The sequence below is a fragment of the Halichondria panicea genome, chromosome 3, assembly GCF_963675165.1.
Source record: "Halichondria panicea chromosome 3, odHalPani1.1, whole genome shotgun sequence".
Lineage (NCBI taxonomy): Eukaryota > Metazoa > Porifera > Demospongiae > Suberitida > Halichondriidae > Halichondria > Halichondria panicea.
Window position 1 is genome coordinate 5,883,135 of NC_087379.1, and position 26,231 is coordinate 5,909,365.

Below are 26,231 nucleotides of genomic sequence, written 5' to 3' on the forward strand. Positions count from 1 at the left end.
GGTGATTGTGTTCGATGGGGAGGGGCCAGCCTATGATGCCATTATGGGTGGCCAGGTTAAACCAGGACAGGTGCTCGTCATACGATATGAAGGACCCAAGGGAAGGTGAGCAAGTGTATTCATTTATTTTAAGACAAGTGCACAAAATAATATTTACATGTAGCCTTCATGAAATCCATGCCTTGGTTGTTAGCCACATCTGTCACTATAGCTACGGTTTTATCAGTTTCAGTTTCAGTTTATTGCACAGTACCGTGTAGCGGGTATATTTCGAGGGTATAAATGTTCGCGGTTTTCGCGGATTGAGCCTGTACCGCGAAAATTTATACCCACGAAAATTTATGAATAGTAGGCGTGTTCAGTGTTATGGATTCGAGGCTAACGGTGTGTGGAGGTACAGCTGCATGTTGATGTGCGCATGCGCCAAAAGGCTGGAACTCAGACCACGAAAATGAAATCCGCGAAAATTTATACCCTCGAAATATACCCGCTATACGGTGTATATACTAGAATACTTCTCCCATACATGATGATACATTCCCCATTCTTCTCCGTGCAGTCCTGGCATGCCTGAGATGTTGAGTCCAGGCTCTGCACTGGTTGGTGCCGGCCTGGGGAAGACCGTTCCCTTGATAACTGATGGACGCTTCAGCGGAGCATCTCACGGGATTATGATAGGTCATGTGACACCCGAGGCATTCGTGGGCGGGCCTATAGCACTGGTGGAGAACGGAGATATGATAAGCATTGATGCTGTCAACAGGAGAGTAGATCTGGTGAGTGTGCAAATCATTATGAGCACTGTACATGTGATGGAATGCCTACATACTCCCCCGCACACCCACGTAGGAGGTCAGTGAGGAGGTCTTGACGGCTCGGAAAGCTTGCTGGAAGATTCCACTAGAGCGTCAGAAAGTGAAGGGTCTACTGGCAAAGTATCGACGCTCTGTGTCCAGTGCACATACAGGAGCTGTGACCAGCTAAACCAACTGTGTATAGTAGAGGCAACGTTGTAGTTTTGTCCTGTAAAGCGAACAATTTTTAATTGATGCAGAATTGTATGCATGTATAATTAATACTTGGACCGTGTTTGTATAGCGTATATGATTGTGCACTGGTCTTGTTGGCCTAATGAGTAATGTGAACTCTAATGAGCAATGTAGAACGTTTCGTTATCAGCTGTGCAAATGAAATGTCATCATGATCAGCATGAAGTTGCCTAGCCTCCTTCACCGGCCTTCATAGAAAAGAAGTGAAGTGGGAAGTGCGGCCTGGGATCGAGGCTAGAAGTTGCCCAGACACACATTCCTTAGGTGGGATGTGGTACCTCCTCTGGAAGTTGCCTTGTTGTATTTGTGGTCTCTACAAATCAGCTATGAATATCTTTTTTGACATCACCCCATTTTTGCTTCAAGGCGTTCAACGTTCAAGCTCATACAAACTCTGAGCTCAACTCAACAAGAAATTGTGAGTTGATCAGTGCAGTGTGCATGACCTGTACTGTACTCTTCATGGTTTATTTGATTGCTGTATGTTAGTTTGGATTGACACAACAATATTAGAGTCTATGTGTCCCCACAGAAAAACAAACCTTACAATAAATACTCAAAGCCATGGCCGAGAGAGTGACTACAAAAGAAGCTCTCAAGAAACTCGATGCTCAACTCGAATGCTCCCTTTGTCTCGACACTTTCAAGCAACCGAAACTCTTGCCTTGTTTTCATGTGTTTTGCAAATCCCCGTGTCTGGAGAAACTAGTGACCAAGGATGGACGCTCCCTCACTTGTCCCACCTGTCGACACATTGTCCCACTGTCAGAGAGGGGAGTGGCTGGACTGCAATCAAACTTCCACATCGACCACTTGTTTGAGATACAAGATGCTTTCAACAAGGCCGAAGACGACAATGATACGAACTGTGGCAGCTGTGAGAATGGCAAAGCCACTGGGTACTGTAACGACTGTGGCGACTTTTTGTGTGACGAGTGTCAAGCTGCTCACAAAAGAGTTAAACTTTCCAGGAATCATAAACTAATTTCGCTGGATGAACTCAAAGCTCAAGTGACTAGCCTGGTTCCCCCCAAGAAGGCCGTCCCCCATTGCCCCAAACACTCAGGGAATGACCTCAAGATATACTGCGATACCTGCTCCACTCTCATTTGCACGGACTGCACCATTCGTCTCCACAAAGACCACAACTACGACCTGGTGGCTGATGTGCTGACCAAGCACAAAGAAGAACTTGTCTCCAGTCTCAAACCAGTCAAAGAGAAGCTGGACAGTGTACAACAAGCTCTGAAGGACTTGGACACAAGAGTCAAGGTAATCCACGATCAAAGGGCCACAATTGAAGCCAACATCCACAAGGAGATTGACGAACAACATCAACTGTTGGACCAACGAAGGGCAGAGCTCGTGGGAGAGCTAGAGATGCTGACCCAGCAGAAGTTGAAAGATCTGGCGGCACAGAGGGACCAAGTGGAGATCACTCAGGTGAAACTGACCAGCTGTCTGGAGTACGCTGAAGGAGGTCTCAAAACAGGCACACACGGTGAAGTGCTCCAAATAAAATCTCCCGTTCTCAAGAGAGTCAAACAAATTTCTACTGAATTCGAATCAAATGCTATTCAGCCAGAGAGAAAGGCTGACCTGGAACTGATCACTAAAGGAAAAGAACTGATCACTAAAGGAAAAGAACCTCTCCAACAAGCTTGTCGAGATTTCTTAGAGATTGAACAGTGTGGTTCATTCAGCTTAGAGAACAGCCACACGACAGGAGATGGTCTGAAAGGTGCTACAACTGGAGAAACAAAAACTGTATCCTTTCAAGCAATGACCAAGAAAAACAAGAAATCCAAAAACAAACTCAACCTCAAAGCTGAACTGGTGCATATCGTTAGCAAAGACAGATTGAAATGTGAAGTGATCGAGCAACAACATGGCCAACACAAGATCAACTATTGCCCTGTGAAACGAGGAAAGCATGAACTACACATCACTGTCAATGGGGACGCAGTACGAGGCAGTCCATTCCCAATAGCTGTAGCCCCATCACCACAGAGCTTCGTCAAGCCTTCCCGAGTTGTACGAGGTTTGAACAGCCCACGAGGCTCTGTCTCCAACAATAAGGGACAGTTGGTTGTTATTGAAGGTAATGGAACTACTGTCTCTATATGGACACCAGAGGGTGAGAAGATACGAATTTTTGATCAGATGAGTAAGGCACTTGCACTGACTGTGGACAAAGACGACAACATCTATGTAGTTGATTCTCAAAACGTGAATAAGTTCTCATCTGACGGAGATTTTGTGAAAGCTGGTGATAGTAAAGGCAATGGTAACTTTAAGTTAATTGACCCACGTGGTATCTGTTATAACAGAAGAGACAACAACCTGTATGTGATTGATCACGGTAACTACAAAATAAAAGTGCTCTCTACTGAACTGAAGTTCGTACGGTGTTTCGGTGGTATACACAGCTCATTTCATGCAACATTTGATAGTGCCAACAACCTCTATGTGACTGAACACGATATCCATCGAGTACAAGTCTTCACTGCTGAAGGTGTGTTCCTGAGAACCTTCTCACAAAAAGCCGACGGTCAGAAGCTGAACTCACCCAAGGCCATAGCCATCGACAGCAGTGACACTGTGTACGTCAGTGAGAATGGACCGCATCATGTGAGTGTGTTTACATCTCAGGGAGCCTACATCACCACGTTTGGTGGACCAGGAACGAAAGAGGGACAGTTTAATGGCATTTATGGACTCTCTATTGATCGCAATGACTCTGTTGTTGTGTCCGATCCAGGCAACGGGCGATTGCAGATATTCTAACGAAATAAGTAGAAAAGTGGACAAAGTAGTAGCTCTGTGTAGAAATAGTTGGTAGCGTTATTATTTTATTTGGAATGTGAAATGAAACTATTATCTGTTGTGTTGATGCAATTATAGTGGTAGGTAAAGATCATCATAATAAAAAGTAACATCCAGCATGGCCATACAGCAACCAAAGCCTCCTCCAAATCAGCAGCTGTATGAGTTTCTACTGTTTGGCAGTGTGTCTGACAGTGAACTGCCCTCTTTACTGCACCGACTGAGAGGACTGGCAGACTTTGCAACCTGTGGAGGCATAGCATTCATTGACAAGGAGCAAACTTATAAAAATTGGTCCGTGGCGTGTTAATAGTGTGTCCTGTACAGTATGTGATATATGCCATTGGTCATTTAATACAGAAATAGGCAACACTCGTTCTGTAGTTAGAGTTCGACAGTCGCTAGACAATGCCGAGGCCCCCTTGTGAGTTACACACTGCCCACACGTGTACCCATACCATATACCTGTTACTATACCTCTTATCTTGTTCCCCAGGCAACTCATATACACTGGGCAGCTGGACCTGGGTGATGCTATCAGGCCGGCTGGAGTGAGGAGTTATGTACACACTGCATGCAGTAACAACACCGCAGAATGCCTCAAGGAAATGGGATTCATGTAAGCACTTTTAATGGCAGGAATGTGCCCAGAATTGTCTTGTATGGTAGCTATTTTCAATCCATAATCTCAAAACTAGAGCACTGAAGTGCTAACCCTCGGCTGTTGACATGATCTACAAGTGTATAGCAACCCAAAGAGTGTTGCTGGCTATAAAGCAGCAAGTAACGTAACAGGCTGAGATTGGAGTTTATAATAATTATAGTACATGCATTATTTGCCTGTTTATGACATCTGAGTTTTACCTCCATTCTGAATTCTATGGACTAGACAGCAAAGCCAAGAAGCATGGAGTCTTAGAAATAATTTATGGCTTTTGGGGTATGCTCTGGGCCGGGTAGGAAAAGAAATAACAATCATAATTCTAGCTTTCTACTTTAGTGACCCTGTTCCATTTGTTCCTAATACAGGATCATTTCAGCTGTAATACGTAGGCTATCTCAAGTAAAGGCCGTGTGTAGTTAGCTAGCTGCCAACGTCCAAGTTAGCTTTTCCTCGCTTTTATTCGACAACAAAGCTTTAACATCGAAATCTACCACAGTTAAAATTAATAACTTGTTGTGTGAAGGCTATCCAGTCTGTAAGCGCAGTGCTGTGGTATCCAGGTGACCAGACTCACAATTACAAACAGACAAACAAACCAAACGACTACTATACCCGTGACCGCCCACGCACGCCTCGGATAATCAACACACAAATTTACCTTTTGTAATAACCTCTAAAATGTGGTAATAACTACATGTAGGCCTAAGAGGTGGTATATTTTTGTCTAGTCTAGAGGTGGTTAGTACCGACCACCACCGACCAGTGTGGTCATATCCCTACTTAAGTTCAAATAGTTTGTGACTACACTACACACACATTATAAATTCAACAGACACGATTCTAACGATTCAACATACATGTACAAGTACTTAGTTTATCATTGATTATAATTAATTGTTGGTTGTGCTAGCCTACACAAGGGAAGATAGGTCGACTGCCTTTCCCTAATCCACCGATGTACCGGTAGTACATGTATGTGAAGGTGCATAGCTTAAAATGCATTCAAGAGTCTATATAATACAAGAGAGAGAAAAAAGTATAGACGTAGCATAACCTTGCATCCGAAAATTAATGTAATCTCCTGCTTTGTAACAAAAGTGACCAATCTGAGGCCCAGAGCTGCTACTAATAAATTCTCATTAATTTATTATGCATTTCAGGCAGGAAGTGACGTACGTTGCTTTCCGAATTATTTCTGATGCACGGTTATACTACATTCGATACTCTCTCTTATGGGCTTTTGATTATTATAGATAATTAAGCCTGTTGGGAAAAGTGCTACATAGATAAGGCTATTTGGGGAGAGTTCTTGTTGTACTAGCAAGTACATAGCACTAAGTTATATGCCATTCAGCTTAAATATCGTGATCAACATGGTAAATTTGTATTACTGTTCATACTACCCCCTCCCCGCCCACCCACCCACCCACACACACACAGCCGTCAGGAGAGGGAGCTGGTGTAGCGGGTGCCCAGCTGTTGTCAGAGCACTACCTAGTGGAGTTGTCAGCTGTGACCACATCAGGGCACGACAACGTTGGTATGGAGATGAGGGCTTTCGCTGAGCAACTCAAACTGTATCCTATGGAGCAATTGTGAATTATATTATGATTATACAGCTAGTGTACATATGGTGAATTATGGGAGGTGCATATAATATCATAGCTTGCTTGTGTTAATTGGCTTGTGAAACAAACATTGTTTATTGCCAAGCTTGTAGGTAAACATTAGTTGCTTAAAGTGTTCGTGTGCTCTGACAGTAGATGATGCTGTTTGGCCTGGCTTTTAGTTGTACTTAGCAATGTAAATTAGTCCACTAGTAGTTGCCTGGCAATATGGTGCCAACCATACAGCTAGTGGATTCTGAAGCTGAAACTATGTGGTTGATTTAAACTAATAGCTATAACACACGAATCAGACTCTTGGCAGCTAAAACAGCTTTGGCAGGTAACACGCAGTTGAACTTTGACCTAATGAATGTGAGTCTAAAACACTTCCTTGACTCCCAGATGTCGTACTTCCTCTGGTGTAGGGCTGATGTGGATCTGTGTATTGAGGACTTCAACAGGATTGCTATCGTGTGCCTCTGCTAGGCAACTTTAAGCCTCATGGAAAGGTTAGCATTATAATTATATATTGAGCACATTCCTGTACCCTCACCACATACCCTTGTACACACCATGGTCAAGACAACCACATACCCTTGTGCACACAGTAGTAACCACATACCTCTGTATCCACAGTACCACATGGCAGACCTGCACACTGCTGGAGGCCTCCCTATACTCATGAAGGAGCTACTAGACGCAGGGCTCTTACATGGTGACTGTCTCACAGTGACCGGAAAGACTGTGGCAGAGAATTTATCATCTGTCTCCAAAGCATCTGATCTGACACAGGACGTTGTGTACGCATTCTCTAAACCTCTCTCCCCTCCCGGGCACCACATTACCATTATCAAGGTGAGATGGATAAGAGCTGTGTGTATTCTCACCTATGCGAGTAAGTCATTTTGTTCTGCATGTGCGTTTTGTTTAAACAGCTATTCTCAATTACATTTAGATGGTGAAAATTATATGCATTTTCCTCATAATTGCATCCCAGGGTAACCTGGCAACAGACAGTGCCGTGCTGAAGCTGAGTGGGAAAGTGTTTGACAAGCCGTTCAAGGGCCCAGTGAGTCTACACACCATGCATGGACACAATGCCTCCTTTATTGAGTGTGTCTGCTTGTTCCCAGGCGATTGTGTTCGATGGTGAGGGGCCAGCCTATGATGCCATTATGGGCGGCCAGGTTAAACCAGGACAGGTGCTCGTGATACGATATGAGGACCCAAGGGAAGGTGAGCAAGTTAGTGTATTCCATTAGTTGCATTTAATTAAAATATTTATCCTGAATCATGCCTTGGTTGTTTTGTAAATGTAAATTTCAGTTTCAGTTTCTGTTTATTGTACAATAGTTGAATACTTAATTCCCCCACACATGATAGAACCTCTCTCCTCCGTGTAGTCCTGGCATGCCTGAGATACTGAGTCCAGGCTCTGCACTAGTTGGTGCACTAGTTGGTGCCGGCCTAAGGTAAGACCGTTCCCTTGATAACTGATGGACGCATGATTGGTCATGTGACACCTGAGGCATTCGTGGGCGGGCCTATAGCACTAGTGGAGAACGGAGATATGATAAGCATTGATGCTGTCAACAGGAGAGTAGATCTGGTGAGTGTGCAAATCATTATGAGCACTGTACATGTGATGGAATGCCTACATACTCCCCCGCACACCCACGCAGGAGGTCAGTAAGGAGGTGTTGACGGCTCGGAAAGCTTGCTGGAAGATTCCCCAAGAGGTTCAGAAAGTGAAGGGTCTACTGGCGAAGTATCGACGCTCTGTGTCCAGTGCACATACAGGAGCTGTGACCAGCTAAACCAACTGAACATTGTAGTAGAGGCCAAAGTTTTAGTTTTGTCCTGTAGGGCCATGCAAAGTCAATTTGTAGTTTCTCAGGCCCTCGCGCTTGGAAATTGACAGCTTTACAAAAAAGTTAAATATCACGTGACCTCAAATTAAAGGCACTAAAAGAAAAGAAAAGGATAAATTTGTATGGTTTTTTGGTCATGAATATAATTATGACTAAAATTAATAAATAATTATGATAATTATTATCCTATGGATACTGAAGATTATCACGAGTCTGTGCCAGTAACTGCACAAGTGCCTGCAAGGCACGAGTGACAGTTACTAGGCACGGACGAGTGATAATCATCAGTATCCATGGGATAATGCATTTATTGCTTGGCAACCAAAATGCAGGTTGAATCTGCGCATGCGCAACATGCGGTTGCTTTTTTGCTTTTGTACATTTGTATTGTTTTGATAAAATAAAAAAAAAAAATTGTTTTTGAAAAAAAAAAAAAAAAAAAAAGTTGCTTTATCAACCAGAAGAATGCGTAGCAACAAAATTGATCTCCCAGTTGAAGACGAGTTTAAGAGAAAGAAAACAGCTAGAAAGACAAAGAAATAAGACTCTAGAACACCAAGAGAGCTTGCAGAAGGCTACTTAAAGATTTTGTAGAGAACAGACAAGAAAAAAGACAAGAAAAACGTTGACAACCAGCAACCCGTTTTGAAAATGGATAGTTCTGAAGGATAAACAGCATGTGCTTGCTTTCTATCATGCTCCAGTGTATCAGAAGAGGAAACATGCACCGCTATAACTGAAGAAAAGTGTGACAACCGTTTTTGAAGCCAAAACGACTTTATACAAGCCTGAACAGGCTTATATGGTGGTGCAGTACACTTCTACATGTGCAATACTCCGCTCAAAGCACCCACTTCCAACACTGATGCCTGTTTGATGCGTTAAATATGAACACTGACAACCTCCTGACCCTCGGCTTCACTGCAAAAAGAGCACAGAAGTGATACAGAGCATCAGAAAACAAGAAAAGAGACTGATAAACATTGCAATGCATAATTATAAGTGTGTAAACTATGTTAGACTACATTACATCATCTGTAATTGATCTGATTGGCTAAAAACAGTAGATTACATGGAAGCATAATCTACAGGAAGGTAGTTATTCTACAGGAATGGGCGCATATTCTACAGGAAGTGGACACATATTCTACAGGAAATGGACGTATATTCTACAGGAAGTGACAAATAATTTGCAGGAAGTTCTCAAAAGTTGGAATGAAATTTTTAGTGAAAGTGACAAGAAGATGACAAAAACATTATAAAAAACACAGAATGCAATAGTTTTTTCAGTCAATATCCATTCTTTCCATGTCCACTGTTGCTTTGTATTGCTTTTTCCAGTTGGGCATGGGCAGGGGGGCCAGGAAGCATCAAAAACACTTTAGTAGTCGCTTGACACTTTCTATTGAGGTTCCATGCCGGTCCAGTCTGCTCTATACCCCCTCCACTCCACCACAGTGCTTCATTCTTCTTCTTGTAGTGTTGCAGAGTCAGTTCTAGCATAGTTCTATGTTCTTTTTACGTGTCTGTTCTTTCCAGTATCTTCAGGAAGCGTTTCACAAGCTTTACTAAGTTTTACTGTAGTTTTTCGTTGTTTTGAAGCAGTCTTCTTGTCTTTTTCTGTCAACTGGTGTCTCTCACAGCTCCAGCTCGTCCAGCTCGCACAAATTCAATTTTCTGTTGCTACGCACCAAACCTGGCTTTTTATAACCACGCCTCGCGCATGCGCAATGAAGTCCAAGTTAGATAGACCACACCCACTCGTAGAATATGCGTCTTAGTAACCACCTTGGTTACGGTTAGATTCCCTCGGCTTTGCGCCTCGGGCTAACCGCAACCGCGGAGGTTACATAGACGCATATTCTACTCTTAGGTGTAGTCTATCCTATACTTTTTCTTGTTCTCTCACTGCTGAAAACGTTTATTCCAAATAAGAATCACTTCCTAGTGTGCAATAACAAGTGTGCAATAATACTTCTGGGTGTGCAATATGGAAAAATATCTGCACAGTCGGTGATGAGTCGCTTCCTGTGCAATTTGAATGTAAAACGCTGATGTCAGCACTTATTAAAAAGCAATAAGTAAAAATTATGCACTTTCGCTTATTGAGGAAGTTAGGGGTGTGTTTTCAATTAAAATTCTATGAATATCATTATCATTAATATTTATCAAATAATGCCTCAATCCGCTTGCTTTATTAGGAATAATAGCCTGAGAAACTACAAATTGACTTTGCTTGGCCTAGAGCAAAGATTTAATTAATGTATTCTTATTATGCATGCTTGTATAAACCGTGTTTTGCAGCTATACATAATTAGCGATGTCAGACCGATTTTCATTTTTGCTATTTCTAACTCCTATGTATTACTATCTCTTTTGAACACTCTAGGCAAACCAGAAAAACTTTACTGCACTGGATTTGGTCAAGCAAATGCAGAGATACAGCGTTTTGAAGAACACTAGTCAGGGAAAAATTCGTACAAAAATTTACCGCATTTTAATGTACTTGGGCAGGACTTATGAAATTTGTTGTTAATACCGGAAATGATCTTAAAGTTAGCATATCTGCTGAACCGCTTGGTCTATTCTCTTTTAAAAAACTATGAAATGGACACTCAGGACTCAGGAGTTAACATTATAACCATTTGATATCTATTATGAAGTTTATAATGTTTCTGTAATGTATATCTTTATGATGTCCCTATAATAGTATGATGTCTCCTGCTTCAGAGAGTTCTTTTGGATTTAAAGTAACCATGCTATCTTTTCAGTATATTGTATCATGTTTCAGAACTCTCATCAATGTCCACCTTACGCTTGTATCTGTTTCTTGATCTTTATAAGCAACTTTTCTGTCAATTTCATTTGGTCTAAATAATTCGTTTTTAGTGTGATGTAGATTTAAGGCTATACAACTATAAATCTATGATACAACTCTGTTGACAGCTTCTAATTAATACAGTAGATTACTCTTGTCTTTTTTGTGTGCAAATTGAATCAGTTCTTGCAATTTAATAGTTTTGGTAGATTACATTGTTGTCCCTGGAATTCTCTCCAATCTTTCTTGTTTCTTTTCAACAGAGGCTTTCAGATTGCTTCAATAATTACTTTCAGTAACTTCTAAGAACTTCTAAGAAATAAATACAGCTATTGGTACACTTGGCTTGATTTTACTGCATTTCTATTCTCAGCTCCACCCATCTATCCATGCAATATGTGATTCCGCAAGAAATAAAAGCTTATTGTAGCAACTTTTTGCATAATCTGGAGAGAGTTAGAGATGAAAGACATGCTCACTTGTGTTTTTGTTCATTTTCATGTTTGGTTGCCAAAATAATGATCACCTTTGAGAAAAAATCACACACAAAACAAGCATCAAATGCTAAAATCATAAAAAACTGTTATAAAAATCAAATTCTACGCTATTTTTTACCCCTGGGAACAGCTGTTGTTTGCTAGACTCTTCCAGGGCTTGCGGAAAGCCCTTCTTGTTCACTCACTTTCTGGTACCGTTTTTTACCATTGTAAGAAAATACGCCCACGCACTACTTCCGGTCTGACATCTCTAACATAAGTATAGGATAAAGAGTAGAATATGCGTCTATGTAACCTCCGCGGTTGCGGTTAGCCCGAGGCGCAAAGCCGAGGGAATCTAACCGTAACCAAGGTGGTTACTAAGACGCATATTCTACGAGTGGGTGTGGTCTATCTAACTTGGACTTCATTGCGCATGCGCGAGGCGTGGTTATAAAAAGCCAGGTTTGGTGCGTAGCAACAGAAATTGAATTTGTGCGAGCTGGACGAGCTGGAGCTGTGAGAGACACCAGTTGACAGAAAAAGACAAGAAGATGGCTTCAAAACAACGAAAAACTACAGTAAAACTTAGTAAAGCTTGTGAAACGCTTCCTGAAGATACTGGAAAGAACAGACACGTAAAAAGAACATAGAACTATGCTAGAACTGACTCTGCAACACTACAAGAAGAAGAATGAAGCACTGTGGTGGAGTGGAGGGGGTATAGAGCAGACTGGACCGGCATGGAACCTCAATAGAAAGTGTCAAGCGACTACTAAAGTGTTTTTGATGCTTCCTGGCCCCCCTGCCCATGCCCAACTGGAAAAAGCAATACAAAGCAACAGTGGACATGGAAAGAATGGATATTGACTGAAAAAACTATTGCATTCTGTGTTTTTTATAATGTTTTTGTCATCATTCTTCTTGTCACTTTCACTAAAAATTTCATTCCAACTTTTGAGAACTTCCTGCAAATTATTTGTCACTTCCTGTAGAATATACGTCCATTTCCTGTAGAATATGTGTCCACTTCCTGTAGAATAAGTACCTTCCTGTAGATTATGCTTCCATGTAATCTACTGTTTTTAGCCAATCAGATCAATTACAGATGATGTAATGTAGTCTAATTATGATTGTGCACTAGTTGTGGCCTAATGATGTGGAGTCTAATGTAGAACGTTTCATTATCAAATGTGCGAATGATTTATGTCTTCAGCACATGTTTCTTTCAAACTCTTCACTCGTTGAGCTACAATGTAGGTGTACATGTGTTTACCTTGTGTTTGTGGTTGTTTCTTCAGAACTTTTCTTATGGAATGTTGCTGTGAATATTGTTACCAATAATTATGGTGCACATGACACGACGTATGTCACCCCATTTTTCTTCAAGCTCAAAAGGAATTGTGAGTTCCTAGATCCTATATTTATAATAGGTACAGGTATCCCTGTGCATCACCTGTACTCTTCTTTGAATATCTATGTGTTATTTGGCATATAACATTCAACAATATTGTGTGTCCTCACAGAAAAACAAACCTTACGATAATTCCCAAAGCCATGGCTGAGAGAGTGACTACGAAAGAAGCTCTCAAGAAACTTGATGCTCAACTCGAATGCTCCCTTTGTCTCGACACTTTTAAGCAACCGAAACTCTTGCCTTGTTTTCATGTATTTTGCAAGTCCCCGTGTCTGGAGAAACTAGTGACCAAGGATGGACGCTCCCTCACTTGTCCCACCTGTCGACACATTGTCCCACTGTCTGAGAGGGGAGTGGCTGGACTGCAATCAGACTTCCACATCGACCACTTGTTTGATATACAAGATGCTTTCAACAAGGCCGAAGACAACAATGATACGAACTGTGGCAGCTGTGACGATGGTAGAGCCACCGGGTACTGTAACGACTGTGGGGACTTTTTGTGTGACAAATGTCAAGCTGCTCATAAGATAGTGAAATATCTACGGAATCATAAACTAATTTCGCTGGATGAACTCAAAGCTCAAGTGACTAGCCTGGTTCCCCCAAAGAAGGCCGTCCCCCATTGCCCCAAACACTCGGGGAATGACCTTAAAATATATTGCGATACCTGCTCCACTCTTATTTGCATGGACTGCACCATTCGTATCCACAAAGACCACAACTACGACCTGGTGGCTGATGTGCTGACCAAGCACAAGGAAGAACTTGTCTCCAGCCTCAAACTAGTCAAAGAGAAGCTGGACAGTGTACAACGAGCTCTGAAGGACTTTGACACAAGAGCCAAGGCAATCCACGATCAGAGGGCCGCGATTGAAGCCAACATCCACAATGAGATTGACGAACAACATCGACTGTTGGACCAACGAAGGACAGAGCTTATGGTAGAGCTAGAGATGCTGACTCAGCAAAAGCTTAAGGATCTGGCGGCAGAAAGGGACCAAGTGGAGATCACTCAGGTGAAACTGACCAGCTGTCTAGAGTACACTGAGGGGGGTCTCAAAACAGGCACAGACGGTGAAGTACTCGAAATGAAATCTTCCATTATTAAGAGAGTTGAACATTTTTCTACTGAATTTGAATCAAATGCTATTCAACCAGAGACAAAAGCTGACATGGAACTGATCACTGAAGGAAAAGAACCTCTCCAACAAGCTTATCGAAATTTTTTACAGATTGATCACAGTGGTTCATTCGGCTTAGAGAACAGCCACACGACAGGAAATGGTCTGAAAGGTGCTACAACTGGAGAAACAAAAACTGTGTCCTTTCAAGCAATGACCAAGAACAAGAAGAATTCCAAGGGTAAACTCGACCTCAAAGCTGAACTTGTGCATATCAAAAGCAAAGATAAAAGTAAATGTGAAGTGGTGATTGTTCGAAAACATGGCCAACACAAGATCAACTATCGCCCTATGAAACGAGGAAAGCATGAACTACACATCACTGTCAATGGGGACGCAGTACGAGGCAGTCCATTCCCAATAGCTGTAGCCCCATCACCACAGAGCTTCATCAAGCCTTCCCGAGTTGTACGAGGTGTGAACAGCCCACGAGGCACTGTCTCCAACAATAAGGGTCAGTTGGTTGTTGTTGTTGGTAATGGAGCTACCGTCTCTGTATTGACACCAGAGGGTGAGAAGATACAAACGTTTGGAAAGCTGAGTAATGCATTTGGAGTGACTGTGGACAAAGACGACAACATCTATGTAGTTGATTGTAACAATCATCGTGTGAAGAAGTTCTCATCCGGCGGAGGTTTTGTGAAAGCTGTTGGTAGTCAAGGCAATGGTAACCTTCACTTTAATACCCCATTTGGTATATGTTATAACAGAACAGACAACAACCTGTATGTGTCTGATCAGTGTAACAACAGAATACAAGTGCTCTCTACTGATTTGATGTTCATACGATGTTTCGGTATACGTGGAATTGGGAATGGACAATTACAAAACCCATTATATGCAACATTTGATAGTGCCAACAACCTCTATGTGACTGATAACGGTAACAATCGAGTACAAGTCTTCACTGCTGGAGGTCAATTCCTGAGAACCTTCTCACAAAAAGCCAACGGTCAGAAGCTAAGTCATCCCTGGGCCATAGCCATCGACAGTAGTGACACAGTGTACGTCAGTGAGAATGAACCACATCATGTGAGTGTGTTCACATCTCAGGGAGCCTACATTACCACGTTTGGTGGACCAGGAACAAAAGAGGGACAGTTTAATACCATTTATGGACTCTCTATTGATCGCAATGACTCTGTTGTTGTATCCGATCAAGGCAACAAGCGACTGCAGATATTCTAACGAAATAAGTAGAAAAGTGGACAAAGTAGTACGTAGCTCTGTGTAGAAATAGTTGGTAGCGTTATTATTTTATTTGGAATGTGAAATGAAACTATTATTTGTTGCATGTGTTGATGCAATTATCACTACTGGCCTCATATCCTTTGAATCGCAAATGAAAAAGCAATTAATTGTAGTAGCAACCAATGAAACATTCATTATATAATGTTTCATAGACTTTTCATTGATAACAGCTTTAACTGTAAAACATCGTGAAATCAAAGCATACCCATGAAAATACAATTAGTTCACCATGATTTTCGTATTCACGTTGTATTCACGGTGATTTGATGGGTATGCTGTTTTTGACAACTCTATTTAATCCATGAAACTAACAGTAAAATAATATTAATTTTTGGCCTGATAATGATTGCAGCAGGTAACAATTTATGGCCTAAATTTAATATCATGTGAGCACTGAGCAAGTAGATCTAAGTCAACATAAGAAAGTTTGGATCATGTCTGGTGGATCTTGCAGACACCCCTCCATAAAGCAAGAGAAGACCATTGAGTTCTCATTAAAGTCTTAGACTTTGTTGCTTTTCTTTTCTTTTTTCAGAATTTCTATATAAAGCCCAGTGCAGCAGTTGCTATGCGCATGCGCAGTTACTAGTTGCTATAGCTCCAGAACTGAGAGTCTAAAAATTAAAGCAGGGAAACTTCAGAGGATACCATGTACGCCACTACGTATACCAGGGAACAAAGGCTCAAAGAGGATGAAACAGAGAATGGTGTCATGACCAGGATAGCAAGTGGTGAGTTTCTCCAGGCAGTATAATAGCTGTACACATCCAACAGTAAAATACCTATAATTATATATACTTTGCAGCTGCAGCCTAGGATTCTACTAGAGAGACTTGAGTCAAAGTAGTCTGAAATAAGGAGGGACCAAGAGTGGCTTCTTATTATAAGTGAGTTTCTCCAGGCAGTTGTTCTGGCTAGCAGTAGACAACAGTTAATACCTACCTGTTTATTAGTGTTCTGTGTGTGTTGGTGTATCTCTACAATAATTATACACATGCAGTCTCATAATAATTATGTTTATACAGGTAAATCTATTGTATTCACTGTTATCCCTCATGAATGCAAATCAATAGAAATTTTTTATATGCACATAGGGCTCGAAATATTGGTTGTGAGAGATAACGAAAAGAACAACCCTTCTACATGTGCACTGGGAGAGGAAAAAGAGACAGGAAGATATTATGTTATGTTATAATTATTATGGCATACAATGCTCGTGGCCATAGCATGTACGTTTTAAGTTTCATTTGATGAATATGTAAATTTTGATTCACTTTATAACTATTATTAAATTTTAATGGATATTTCACAATGCTCAATCTTTGAAATTCTAAAATTTAATAGATGTATCCATGAATTTCCCATGAAAAGCAATGATGCCGTAGTTTGATTTTCCATCTGCTTTTCATGGGTGTGCAACATTTTCAGCTGGTCTATCGCGCTGTGAAATGCATATGAATTTTAATGGATATTTCACATTTCATGGTATGTACTATCCTTGAAATTCTTAATTTTAATAGGTGTTATCAATGATTTGCCCATGAAAAGGCAATTAAGTCATTGTGATTACTCCATAACATTTTCCTAGCCTCTACACAGGCTCTCCTTTTTCTGTTCTTTATCACAGTCGTTCAATAAGATAAAATACTGTATTATTCGTTCAATGAGATAAAATACGGTATTAATTGGAGGAATAAAGAAAGAAATAGACGTAAAGTTAAGAGCCTGTATCGGGAAGTCACGTGAGGGTAGAAGGGCGGTAGAAGGGTGAAAATGAGCGTGGGCATACTGAGCTAGAGATGTTGGACTGCCCACGCAGAGGTCTACGACTAGTAAAACTTTGCCTGCAGCAAGCTGGACATGGACTTGGAACTGGAAGTTTGCAAGCACTATAGAGCTAGCTATACCTTAGGCTTAGCTAGATGATCTACTAGTCTAGATTGTGTGTTTAGATTCTATCACTATTACCTTTTCTTGTGTCTTTCTACATGCTATAGTAGAATAGCTTAGTCATCATTATCATATAGCAGGTAGCTACTGCCACCTAGCCTCTACACAGGCTCTCCTTTTTCTGTTCTTTATCACAATCGTTCAATAAGATAAAATACTGTATTAATTGTTCAATGAGATAAAATACGGTATTAATTGGAGGAATAAAGAAAGAAATAGACTTAGAGTTAAGAAAAAGGAGAGCCTGTATCGGGAAGTCGCGTGAGGGTAGAAGGGTGGTAGAAGGGTGAAAATCAGCGTGGGCATACTGAGCTAGAGATGTTGGACTGCCCACGCAAAAATCTATGGCTAATAAAGCAGCAAGCTGGACATGGACTTGGAACTGGAAGTTTGCAAGCACTATAGAGCTAGCTATACCTTAGGCTTAGCTAGATGATCTACTAGTAACTAGTCTAGATTGAATTTGCAATTGTGTGTTCAGATTCTATCAGACTATCATTGTGTCTTTCTACATGCTATAGTCTATAGTATAGATCAAGAATAGCTTAGTCATCATTATCATATAGCAGGTAGCTACTGCCACCAGAGCTGGCCACGCTGGTTCTCTGATCTGACTTGCAGCACAGCTTGGTGGTTGTCTCAGTACAGTCTTATTAAAACTCTGAACGCGTGGGAGAATACCTTACGTCACGATTGTGGGCTACATATCGCCCACGTTCATAAAAATCATTGTGGATCACGCGATTTCCCAAACCAGGCCTTACTTTTTCTTAACTGTACGCCCAATTTCTTTCTTTGCTGCCTCACTATGTCTTTCTTATGATTTATGGATGAACAGTGACAACAGCAAGAAAAAGTAAGGCCTGGGAACGAGGCTACTGCCACCAGAGCTGGCCACGCTGGTTCTCTGATCTGACTTGCAGCACAGCTTGGTGGTTGTCTCAGTGCAGTACAGTACAGTCTTACTCAGAATGCGTGGGAGAATACCTTACGTCACGATTGTGGGCTACATATCGCCCACGTTCATAAAAATCCTTGTGGATCACGCGATTTCCCAAACCAGGCCTTACGTTTTCTTAACTGTACGCCCATTTCTTTCTTTGCTGCCTCACTATGTCTTTCTTATGTTTATGGATGAACAGTGACAACAGCAAGAAAAAGTAAGGCCTGGGAACGAGGCTAACATTTTCCCTGAAAAGTAATGGATATGCACCTAGCCTCGATTCCAGGCCGCTCTCAGTTGAGAAAGACGGCCTGGTATACACTGTCTGCGCATGCGTCAGTTGCCCCAAGATTCTTAGGGATCGAGATATCTTAGTAAATTAGTCAGTATATTGTATATTTTACAATGATGTCATTGTACAAATCACAGCAGTTTTAATAAAATAACACAGCTACTTACAATATTTACGACCTAGACTAGTGACTAGTTTTGTTGTGATGGCTTCTACTTCTGTTCTGCTCTTGCTCAAGCTCTCTCCAGTGTTGAAAAGTCAGATTTTGTCTTCTTTTGTACTGTGGTAGAGTGGTAGGCGTTTTTCTGTCAGTACTGACCGGCTCTGGCAAATCTACTTGCTTCCAGACACTTGTTTGATGCCATCTCAGTAAGATCAGTGCTCCTTGTATGAGCCTAGAGTTGTGATGGCGATTTCTCTCTCTTGACACTAAATAATTTAATCAACCACGTGGGTGACCATAGTACAAAAGGTTAATTGATAAATTACAAACAGTTTTACTAATAAATTTACTATTGAATACACCCACTCTAATAAATTTACTATTGAATACACCCACTCGCAAACAGTGAATACCAGGCCCTCTGGTGAGAGGGGCTGGGATCGAGGCTAATATGCACCCAACAGTGTATAGTGGTAGGTAAAGATCATCATAATAAAAAGTAACATCCAGCATGGCCATACAGCAACCAAAACCTCCTCCAAATCAGCAGCTGTATGAGTTTCTACTGTTTGACAGTGTGTCTGACAGTGAACTGCCCTCTTTACTGCACCTACTGAGAGGACTGGCTGCTTTGCATAGCATTCATTGACAAGGAGCAAACTTATAAAATTGGTCCGTGGCGTGTTAATAGTATATCTTGTACAGTATGTGATATATGCCACTGGTTATTTAATACAGAAATAGGCAACACTCGTTCTGTCGTTAGAGTTCGACAGTCGCTAGACAATGCCGAGGCCCCCTTGTGAGTTACGCACCCCCCACACGTGTACCCCCACCCCATACCATATACATGTTTCTACCTTGTTCCCCAGGCAACTCATATACACTGGTCAGCTGGACCTGGGTGATGCTAACAGGCCGGCTGGAGTGAGGAGTTGTGTATACACTGCATGCAGTCACAACGCCGCAGAATGCCTCAAGGAAATGGGATTCATGTAAGCAATAAAGTGCCCAGAATTGTCTTGCATGCTGGCTATTTTCAATCCAGAACATTGAATAGCTAACCCTCGGCTGTTGACATGATCTACAAGTGTATAGCAACCCAAAGAGTGTTGCTGGCTATAAAGCAGCAAGTAACGTAACAGGCTGAGATTGGAGTTTTAGTATAATTATAGTACATGCATTATTTGCCTGTTTATGACATCTGAGTTTTACCTCCATTCTGAATTCTATGGACTTAGACAGCAAAGCAAAGAAGCATGGAGTCTTATGGCTCTTGGGGTATGCTGGTAGGAAAAGAAATAACAATCATAATTCTAGCTTTCTGCTTTAGTGACCCTGTTCTATTGTTCCTGGTACAGGATCGCTTCAACTGTAATATGTATAGGCTACCTCGAATAAAGGCCGCGTGTAGTTAGCTAGCTGCCAACATGCAAGTTAGCTTTTGCTCGCTTTTATTCGACAACAAAGCTTTAACATCGAAATCTACCACTAATAACTTGTTGTGTGAAGGCTATCCATTCTGTAAACGCAGTGCTGTGGCATCCATGTCAGTACTCACAATTACTAACAGACAAACAAACCAAACGGACTACTATACCCGTGGCCGCCCACGCACGCCTCCGGTAATCAACACACAAATTTACCTTTTGTAATAGCCTCTAAAATGTGGTAAAAACTACATGTAGGCCTAAGAGGTGGTATATTTTTTGGTATATTTTTGTCTAGTCTAGAGGTGGTTAGTACCGACCACCACCGACCAGTGTGGTCATATCCCTACTTAAGTTTAACTACACACACATTATAAATTCAACAGACACGATTCCAACAATTCAACATACATTTACAGTTTAGTAATTACATAATTATTATATCTCCATGGGCAACCCTGACAGTTTGTGCACACACTGACAGAGCTGTCTATGAGCTGATACTGAGAGGCTACGTGTTCAGAAAGGGGCAAATGAAGATTGCCGTCTTCAAACTCTATCAGGTGTGTTTATTTGTTGTTGCTAGCTGACACTAAACATTCCAGTGAGAAACCATCCCCTTTACAGTCTAAATAGCTGGTGGCATTTAGAGTTGAACATATCTAACTTCCGTAGCATGTCTACGGTTTGGGTTGAACTACAAATACAGTTGAGTCCACCCTAGTTCAGGCGAGAGCACACACAGGATGGTAGTGGATGATTAGCATATACTGTTTGTAGGAGGAAACGTGTGAATCAATTGATGCTAACGAGTGCACCGTGTGGGTTGTGCTAGCCTACACAAGGGAAGATAGGTTGACTGCCTTTTCCTAATCCACCAATGTACCGGTAGTACATGTATGTGAAGGTGCATAGCTTAAAATGCATTCAAGAGTCTATATACATTTGTATATAATACAAGAGAGAGAAAAAGTATAGAAGGTAGCATAACCTTGCATCCGAAAATTAATGTAATCTCCTGCTTTGTAACAAAAGTGACCAATCTGAGGCCCAGAGCTGCTACTAATAAATTCTCATTAATTTATTATGCGTTTCAGGCAGGAAGTCACGTACGTTGCTTTCCGAATTATTTCTGATGCACGGTTATACTACTTTCGATACTCTCTCTTATGGGCTTTTGATCATTATAGGGAAGTTTAGATAATTAAGCCTGTTGGGAAAAGTGCTACATAACGATAGGTAGATAAGGCTATTTGGGGAAAGTTCTTGTTGTACTAGCAAGTACATAGCACTAAGTTATATATCGTGGTCAACATAGTAAATTTGTATTACTGTTCATACTACCCCCTCCCCACCCACCCACACACACACACACACAGCCGTCAGGAGAGGGAGCTGGTGTAGCAGGTGCCCAGCTGTTGTCAGAGCACTACCTGGTGGAGTTGTCAGCTGTGACCACATCAGGACACGACAACGTTGGCATGGAGATGAGGGCTTTCGCTGAGCAACTCAAACCGTATCCTGTGGAGCAATTGTGAATTATATTATGATTATACAGCTTGTGTACATATGGTGAATTATGGGAGGTGCATATAATATCATAGCTAGCTTGTGTTAATTGGCTTGTGAAACAAACATTGTTTATAGCCAAGTTTGTAGGTAAACATCAGTTGCCTGAAGTATGTTCGTGTGCTCTGACAGTAGATGATGCTGTTTGGCCTGGCTTTTAGTTGTACTTAGCAATGTAAATTAGTCCACTAGTAGTTGCCTGGCAATATGGTGGCAACCATACAGCTAGTGGATTCTGAAGCTGAAACTATGTGGTTGATTTAAACTAATAGCTATAACACACGAATCAGACTCTCGGCAGCTAAAACAGCTTTGGCAGGTAACACGCAGTTGAAGTTTGACCTAAGGAATGTGAGTCTAAAACACTTCCTTTGAGTCGCAGATGTCGTACTTCCTCTGGTGTAGGGCTGATGTGGATCTGTGTATTGAGGACTTCAACAGGATTGCTATCGTGTGCCTCTGCTAGACAACTTTAAGCCTCATGGAAAGGTTAGCATTATAATTATATATTCCTGTACCCTCACCACATACCCTTGTACACACCATGGTCAAGACAACCACATACCCTTGTACACACATGATAACCACATACCTCTGTACCCACAGTACCACATGGCAGACCTGCACACTGCTGGAGGCCTCCCTATACTCATGAAGGAGCTACTAGACGCAGGGCTCTTACATGGTGACTGTCTCACAGTGACCGGAAAGACTGTGGCAGAGAATTTATCATCTGTCTCCAAAGCATCTGATCTGACACAGGACGTTGTGTACCCATTCTCTAAACCCCTCTCCCCTCCCGGGCACCACATACCATTATCAAGGTGAGATGGATAAGCTGTGTGTATTCTCACCTATATATGCAATCATTGTGAGTAAGTCATTTGTTCTGCATGTGCGTTTTATTTGAACACCTATTCAACATTTAGATGGTGAAAATTATATGCATTTTCTCATGATTGCATCCCAGGGTAGCCTGGCAACAGACAGTGCCGTACTGAAGCTGAGTGGGAAAGTGTTTGACAAGCCGTTCAAAGGCCCAGTGAGTCTACACACCATGCATGGACACAATGCCTCCTTTATTGAGTGTGTCTGCTTGTTCCCAGGCGATTGTGTTCGATGGGGAGGGGCCAGCCTATGATGCCATTATGGGTGGCCAGGTTAAACCAGGACAGGTGCTCGTCATACGATATGAAGGACCTAAGGGAAGGTGAGCAAGTATTCAAGTTGCATTTAAATTCAAATATTTAGCCTGAATCCATGCCTTGGTTGTTTGCCGCATCTGTCACTATAGCTACAATTTTATCAGTGTCAGATTCAGTTTATTGTACAGTATAATTATACCCCCCACACATGATACACACCTCCTCCTTGTAGCCCTGGCATGCCTGAGATGTTAAGTCCAGGCTCTGCACTGGTTGGTGCCGGCCTGGGGAAGACTGTTCCCTTGGTAACTGATGGACGCTTCAGCGGAGCATCTCACGGGATCATGATTGGTCATGTGACACCCGAGGCATTCGTGGGCGGGCCTATAGCACTGGTGGAGAACGGAGATATGATAAGCATTGATGCTGTCAACAGGAGAGTAGATCTGGTGAGTGTGCAAATCATTATGAGCACTGTACATATGATGGATGCATACATACTCCCCCGCACACCCACGCAGGAGGTCAGTAAGGAAGTGTTGACGGCTCGGAAAGCTTGCTGGAAGATTCCCCAAGAGCGTCAGAAAGTGAAGGGTCTACTGGCGAAGTATCGACGCTCTGTGTCCAGTGCACATACAGGAGCTGTGACCAGCTAAACCAACTGTGTATATAGTAGAGGCCAACGTTGTAGTTTTGTCCTGTAAAGCAAACAATTTTTAATTGATGCAGAATTGTATGCATGTATAATTTAATATACTTGGACCTTGTTTGTAGAGTAGACTCTATATGATTGTGCACTTGTTGGTCTAATGAGTTGAGTAATGTGAACATTTCGTTATCAGCTGTGCGAATGAAATGTCATCAGCACATGAAGTTGCTTTGTTTTATTGCATCACGATGAACATTTTAATTTTGCTGCTGCAGGCAACATCCAGAAGTCTCGAATTCCAGCCGCCGGTTCTCATTGTAAGTGTGGGAGAGGGAGAGCTTATAATTATCAGGCAATGTACTTGTGTTTGTGGTCTCTACAAATCAGCTATGAATATCGTTAACGATTTTGACATCACCCGGCCATTTTTGCTTCAAGGCGTTCACAAGCTCAAGGAATTGTGAGTTAATCAGTACAGTGTGCATGACCTGTCTCTTCATAGTTTATTTGTTTGCTGTATGTTATTTTGGGGCATGTGTTTGACACAACAATATTGTGTGTCCCCACAGAAAAACAAATCTTACAATATTAAAGCCATGGCCGAGAGAGTGACTACAAAAGAAGCTCTCAAGAAACTCGATGCTCAACTTGAATGCTCCCTTTGTCTCGACACTTTCAAGCAGCCGAAACTCTTGCCTTGTTTTCATGTGTTTTGCAAATCCCCGTGTCTGGAGAAACTAGTGACCAAGGATGGACGCTCCCTCACTTGTCCCACCTGTCGACACATTGTCCCACTGTCAGAGAGGGGAGTGGCTGGACTGCAATCAGACTTTCACATCGACCACTTGTTTGAGATACAAGATGCTTTCAACAAGGCCGAAGACGACAATGATAAGAACTGTGGCAGCTGTGAGAATGGCAGAGCCACCGGGTACTGTAACGACTGTGGGGACTTTTTGTGTGACAGGTGTCAAACTGCTCACAAATTTGTTAAACTTTCAAAAAATCATAAACTAATTTCGCTGGATGAACTCAAAGCTCAAGTGACTAGCCTGGTTCCCCCCAAGAAGGCCGTCCCCCATTGTCCCAAACACTTGGAGAATGCCCTTAAGATATATTGCGATACATGCTCCACTCTCATTTGCATGGACTGCACCATTCGTATCCACAAAGACCACAACTACGACCTGGTGGCTGATGTGCTGACCAAGCACAAGGAAGAACTTGTCTCCAGTCTCAAACCAGTCAAAGAGAAGCTGGACAGTGTACAACGAGCTCTGAAGGACTTTGACACAAGAGCCAAGGCAATCCACGATCAGAGGACCACGATTGAAGCCAACATCCACAATGAGATTGACGAACAACATCGACTGTTAGACCAACGAAGGGCAGAGCTTGTGGGAGAGCTAGAGATGCTGACTCAGCAGAACCTGAAGGATCTGGCGGCACAGAGGGACCAAGTGGAGATCACTCAGGTGAAACTGGCCAGCTGTCTGGAGTACGCTGAGGGTGGTCTCAAAACAGGCACAGATGGTGAAGTACTCGAAATGAAAATTTCCGTTATTAAGAGAGTCGAACAAGTTTCTACTGAATTCGAATCAAATGCTATTCAGCCAGAGACAAAAGCTGACATGGAACTGATCACTGAAGGAAAAGAACCTCTCCAACAAGCTTATCGAGAGTTCCTAGAGATTGAACAGTGTGGATCAATCAGCTTAGTGAACAGCCACACGACAGGAGATGGTCTGAAAGGTGCTACAACTGGAGAAACAAAAACTGTATCCTTTCAAGCAATGACCAAGAACAACAAGAAATCCAACGGTAAACTCGACCTCAAAGCTGAACTTGTGCATATCGAAAGCAAAGATAAAAGTAAATGTGAAGTGGTGATTGTTCGAAAACATGGCCAACACAAGATCAACTATCGCCCTATGAAACGAGGAAAGCATGAACTACACATCACTGTCAATGGGGACGCAGTACGAGGCAGTCCATTCCCAATAGCTGTAGCCCCATCACCACAGAGCTTCATCAAGCCTTCCCGAGTTGTACGAGGTGTGAACAGCCCACGAGACACTGTCTTCAACAGTAAGGGACAGTTGATTGTTGTTGAAGGAGCTACTGTCTCTGTATTGACACCAGAGGGTGAAAAGATACGAACGTTTGGTCAGCTGAATGATGGTATTGGAGTGACTGTGGACAAAGACAACAACATGTATGTGATGGAGTATGGCAATCATCGTGTGAATAAGTTCTCATCTGACGGAGAGTTTGTGGCAGCTGTTGGTAGTCTAGGCAATGGTAACCTTCAGTTTACTAACCCTGTTGGTATATGTTATAACAGAAGAGACAACAACCTGTATGTGGTTGATCAGAGTAAGCACAGAATAAAAGTGCTCTCTACTGAACTGAAGTTTGTACGGTGTTTCGGTACACGTGGCAATGGGAACGGACAATTACAAAGCCCATTTCATGCATCATTTGATAGCGCTAACAACCTCTATGTGACTGATCATCTTAACAATCGAGTACAAGTCTTCACTGCTGAAGGTCAATTCCTGAGAACCTTCTCACAAAAAGCCGACGGTCAGAAGCTAAGTCGTCCCTGGGCCATAGCCATCGACAGCAGTGACACAGTGTACGTCAGTGAGAATGGACCGCATCATGTGAGTGTGTTCACATCTCAGGGAGCCTACATCACCACGTTTGGTGGGACGGAAAAGGGACAGTTTAATAGCATTTACGGACTCTCTATTGATCGCAATGACTCTGTTGTTGTATCCGATCAAGGCAACGGGCGACTGCAGATATTCTAACGAAATAAGTAGAAAAGTGGACAAAGTAGTATGTAGCTCTGTGTAGAAATAGTTGGTAGCGTTATTAGAATGTGAAATGAAACTATTATCTGTTGTGTTGATGCAATTATA

The 26,231-nt window shown here is 42.1% G+C and overlaps 5 protein-coding genes across 14 annotated transcripts in view; all 5 read left to right on the forward strand.

The window, feature by feature from the left end:
- Positions 1-26,231, forward strand: part of LOC135333850 (dihydroxy-acid dehydratase-like) — a 33,263-nt gene that overhangs the window by 3,238 nt on the left and 3,794 nt on the right. For 2 of the 9 annotated variants that reach the window (XM_064528865.1, XM_064528863.1), the window contains exon 17: positions 7,280-7,333. In XM_064528865.1, the coding sequence (XP_064384935.1) occupies positions 7,280-7,333 (54 nt within the window). Of the gene's footprint in view, position 1; positions 106-559; positions 777-849; positions 1,140-6,782; positions 7,002-7,143; positions 7,216-7,279; positions 7,383-7,529; positions 7,756-7,828; positions 10,912-26,231 lie in introns of those variants that run through there. The other 7 variants (XR_010394108.1, XR_010394106.1, XR_010394107.1 and 4 more) reach the window with 7 other exon arrangements.
- Positions 1,328-3,947, forward strand: LOC135333841 (tripartite motif-containing protein 2-like). Of its 2 annotated transcripts, none has more exons than XM_064528842.1 (2): positions 1,328-1,467; positions 1,582-3,947. In XM_064528842.1, exon 2 carries the CDS (start codon positions 1,614-1,616, stop codon positions 3,834-3,836), a length of 2,223 nt encoding a protein of 740 aa, XP_064384912.1. In that variant the 5' UTR covers positions 1,328-1,467; positions 1,582-1,613; the 3' UTR covers positions 3,837-3,947. The 2 variants fall into 2 exon arrangements, with proteins under 2 accessions (XP_064384912.1, XP_064384913.1); XM_064528843.1 differs by having other exon boundaries at positions 1,346-1,467; positions 1,610-3,947.
- On the forward strand, positions 12,543-15,239 carry LOC135333838 (tripartite motif-containing protein 3-like). Its single transcript, XM_064528840.1, has 2 exons — positions 12,543-12,714; positions 12,838-15,239. The coding sequence occupies exon 2, from the start codon at positions 12,869-12,871 to the stop codon at positions 15,098-15,100; it is 2,232 nt and encodes a 743-aa protein (XP_064384910.1). The 5' UTR covers positions 12,543-12,714; positions 12,838-12,868; the 3' UTR covers positions 15,101-15,239.
- LOC135333046 (dihydroxy-acid dehydratase-like) lies at positions 18,983-23,483 on the forward strand. Its single transcript, XM_064527979.1, has 11 exons — positions 18,983-19,183; positions 19,250-19,313; positions 19,384-19,506; positions 20,426-20,504; positions 21,321-21,999; positions 22,117-22,334; positions 22,387-22,405; positions 22,481-22,552; positions 22,617-22,720; positions 22,888-23,104; positions 23,177-23,483. The coding sequence occupies exons 6-11, from the start codon at positions 22,123-22,125 to the stop codon at positions 23,309-23,311; spliced, it is 759 nt and encodes a 252-aa protein (XP_064384049.1). The 5' UTR covers positions 18,983-19,183; positions 19,250-19,313; positions 19,384-19,506; positions 20,426-20,504; positions 21,321-21,999; positions 22,117-22,122; the 3' UTR covers positions 23,312-23,483.
- LOC135333842 (tripartite motif-containing protein 3-like) lies at positions 23,609-26,217 on the forward strand. The gene is made up of 2 exons (XM_064528844.1): positions 23,609-23,764; positions 23,874-26,217. Exon 2 carries the CDS (start codon positions 23,901-23,903, stop codon positions 26,118-26,120), a length of 2,220 nt encoding a protein of 739 aa, XP_064384914.1. The 5' UTR covers positions 23,609-23,764; positions 23,874-23,900; the 3' UTR covers positions 26,121-26,217.

Bases quoted from the DNA above. Each gene is read 5' to 3' on its own strand.
- LOC135333841 (XM_064528842.1), top strand. From the start codon at position 1,614: ATGGCCGAGAGAGTGACTACAAAAGAAGCTCTCAAGAAACTCGATGCT.
- LOC135333838 (XM_064528840.1), top strand. From the start codon at position 12,869: ATGGCTGAGAGAGTGACTACGAAAGAAGCTCTCAAGAAACTTGATGCT.
- LOC135333046 (XM_064527979.1), top strand. From the start codon at position 22,123: ATGGCAGACCTGCACACTGCTGGAGGCCTCCCTATACTCATGAAGGAG. The intron at 22,553-22,616 runs GTGAGTCTACAC...GCTTGTTCCCAG, and splicing joins ACAAGCCGTTCAAAGGCCCA to GCGATTGTGTTCGATGGGGA. The intron at 23,105-23,176 runs GTGAGTGTGCAA...ACACCCACGCAG, and splicing joins TCAACAGGAGAGTAGATCTG to GAGGTCAGTAAGGAAGTGTT.
- LOC135333842 (XM_064528844.1), top strand. From the start codon at position 23,901: ATGGCCGAGAGAGTGACTACAAAAGAAGCTCTCAAGAAACTCGATGCT.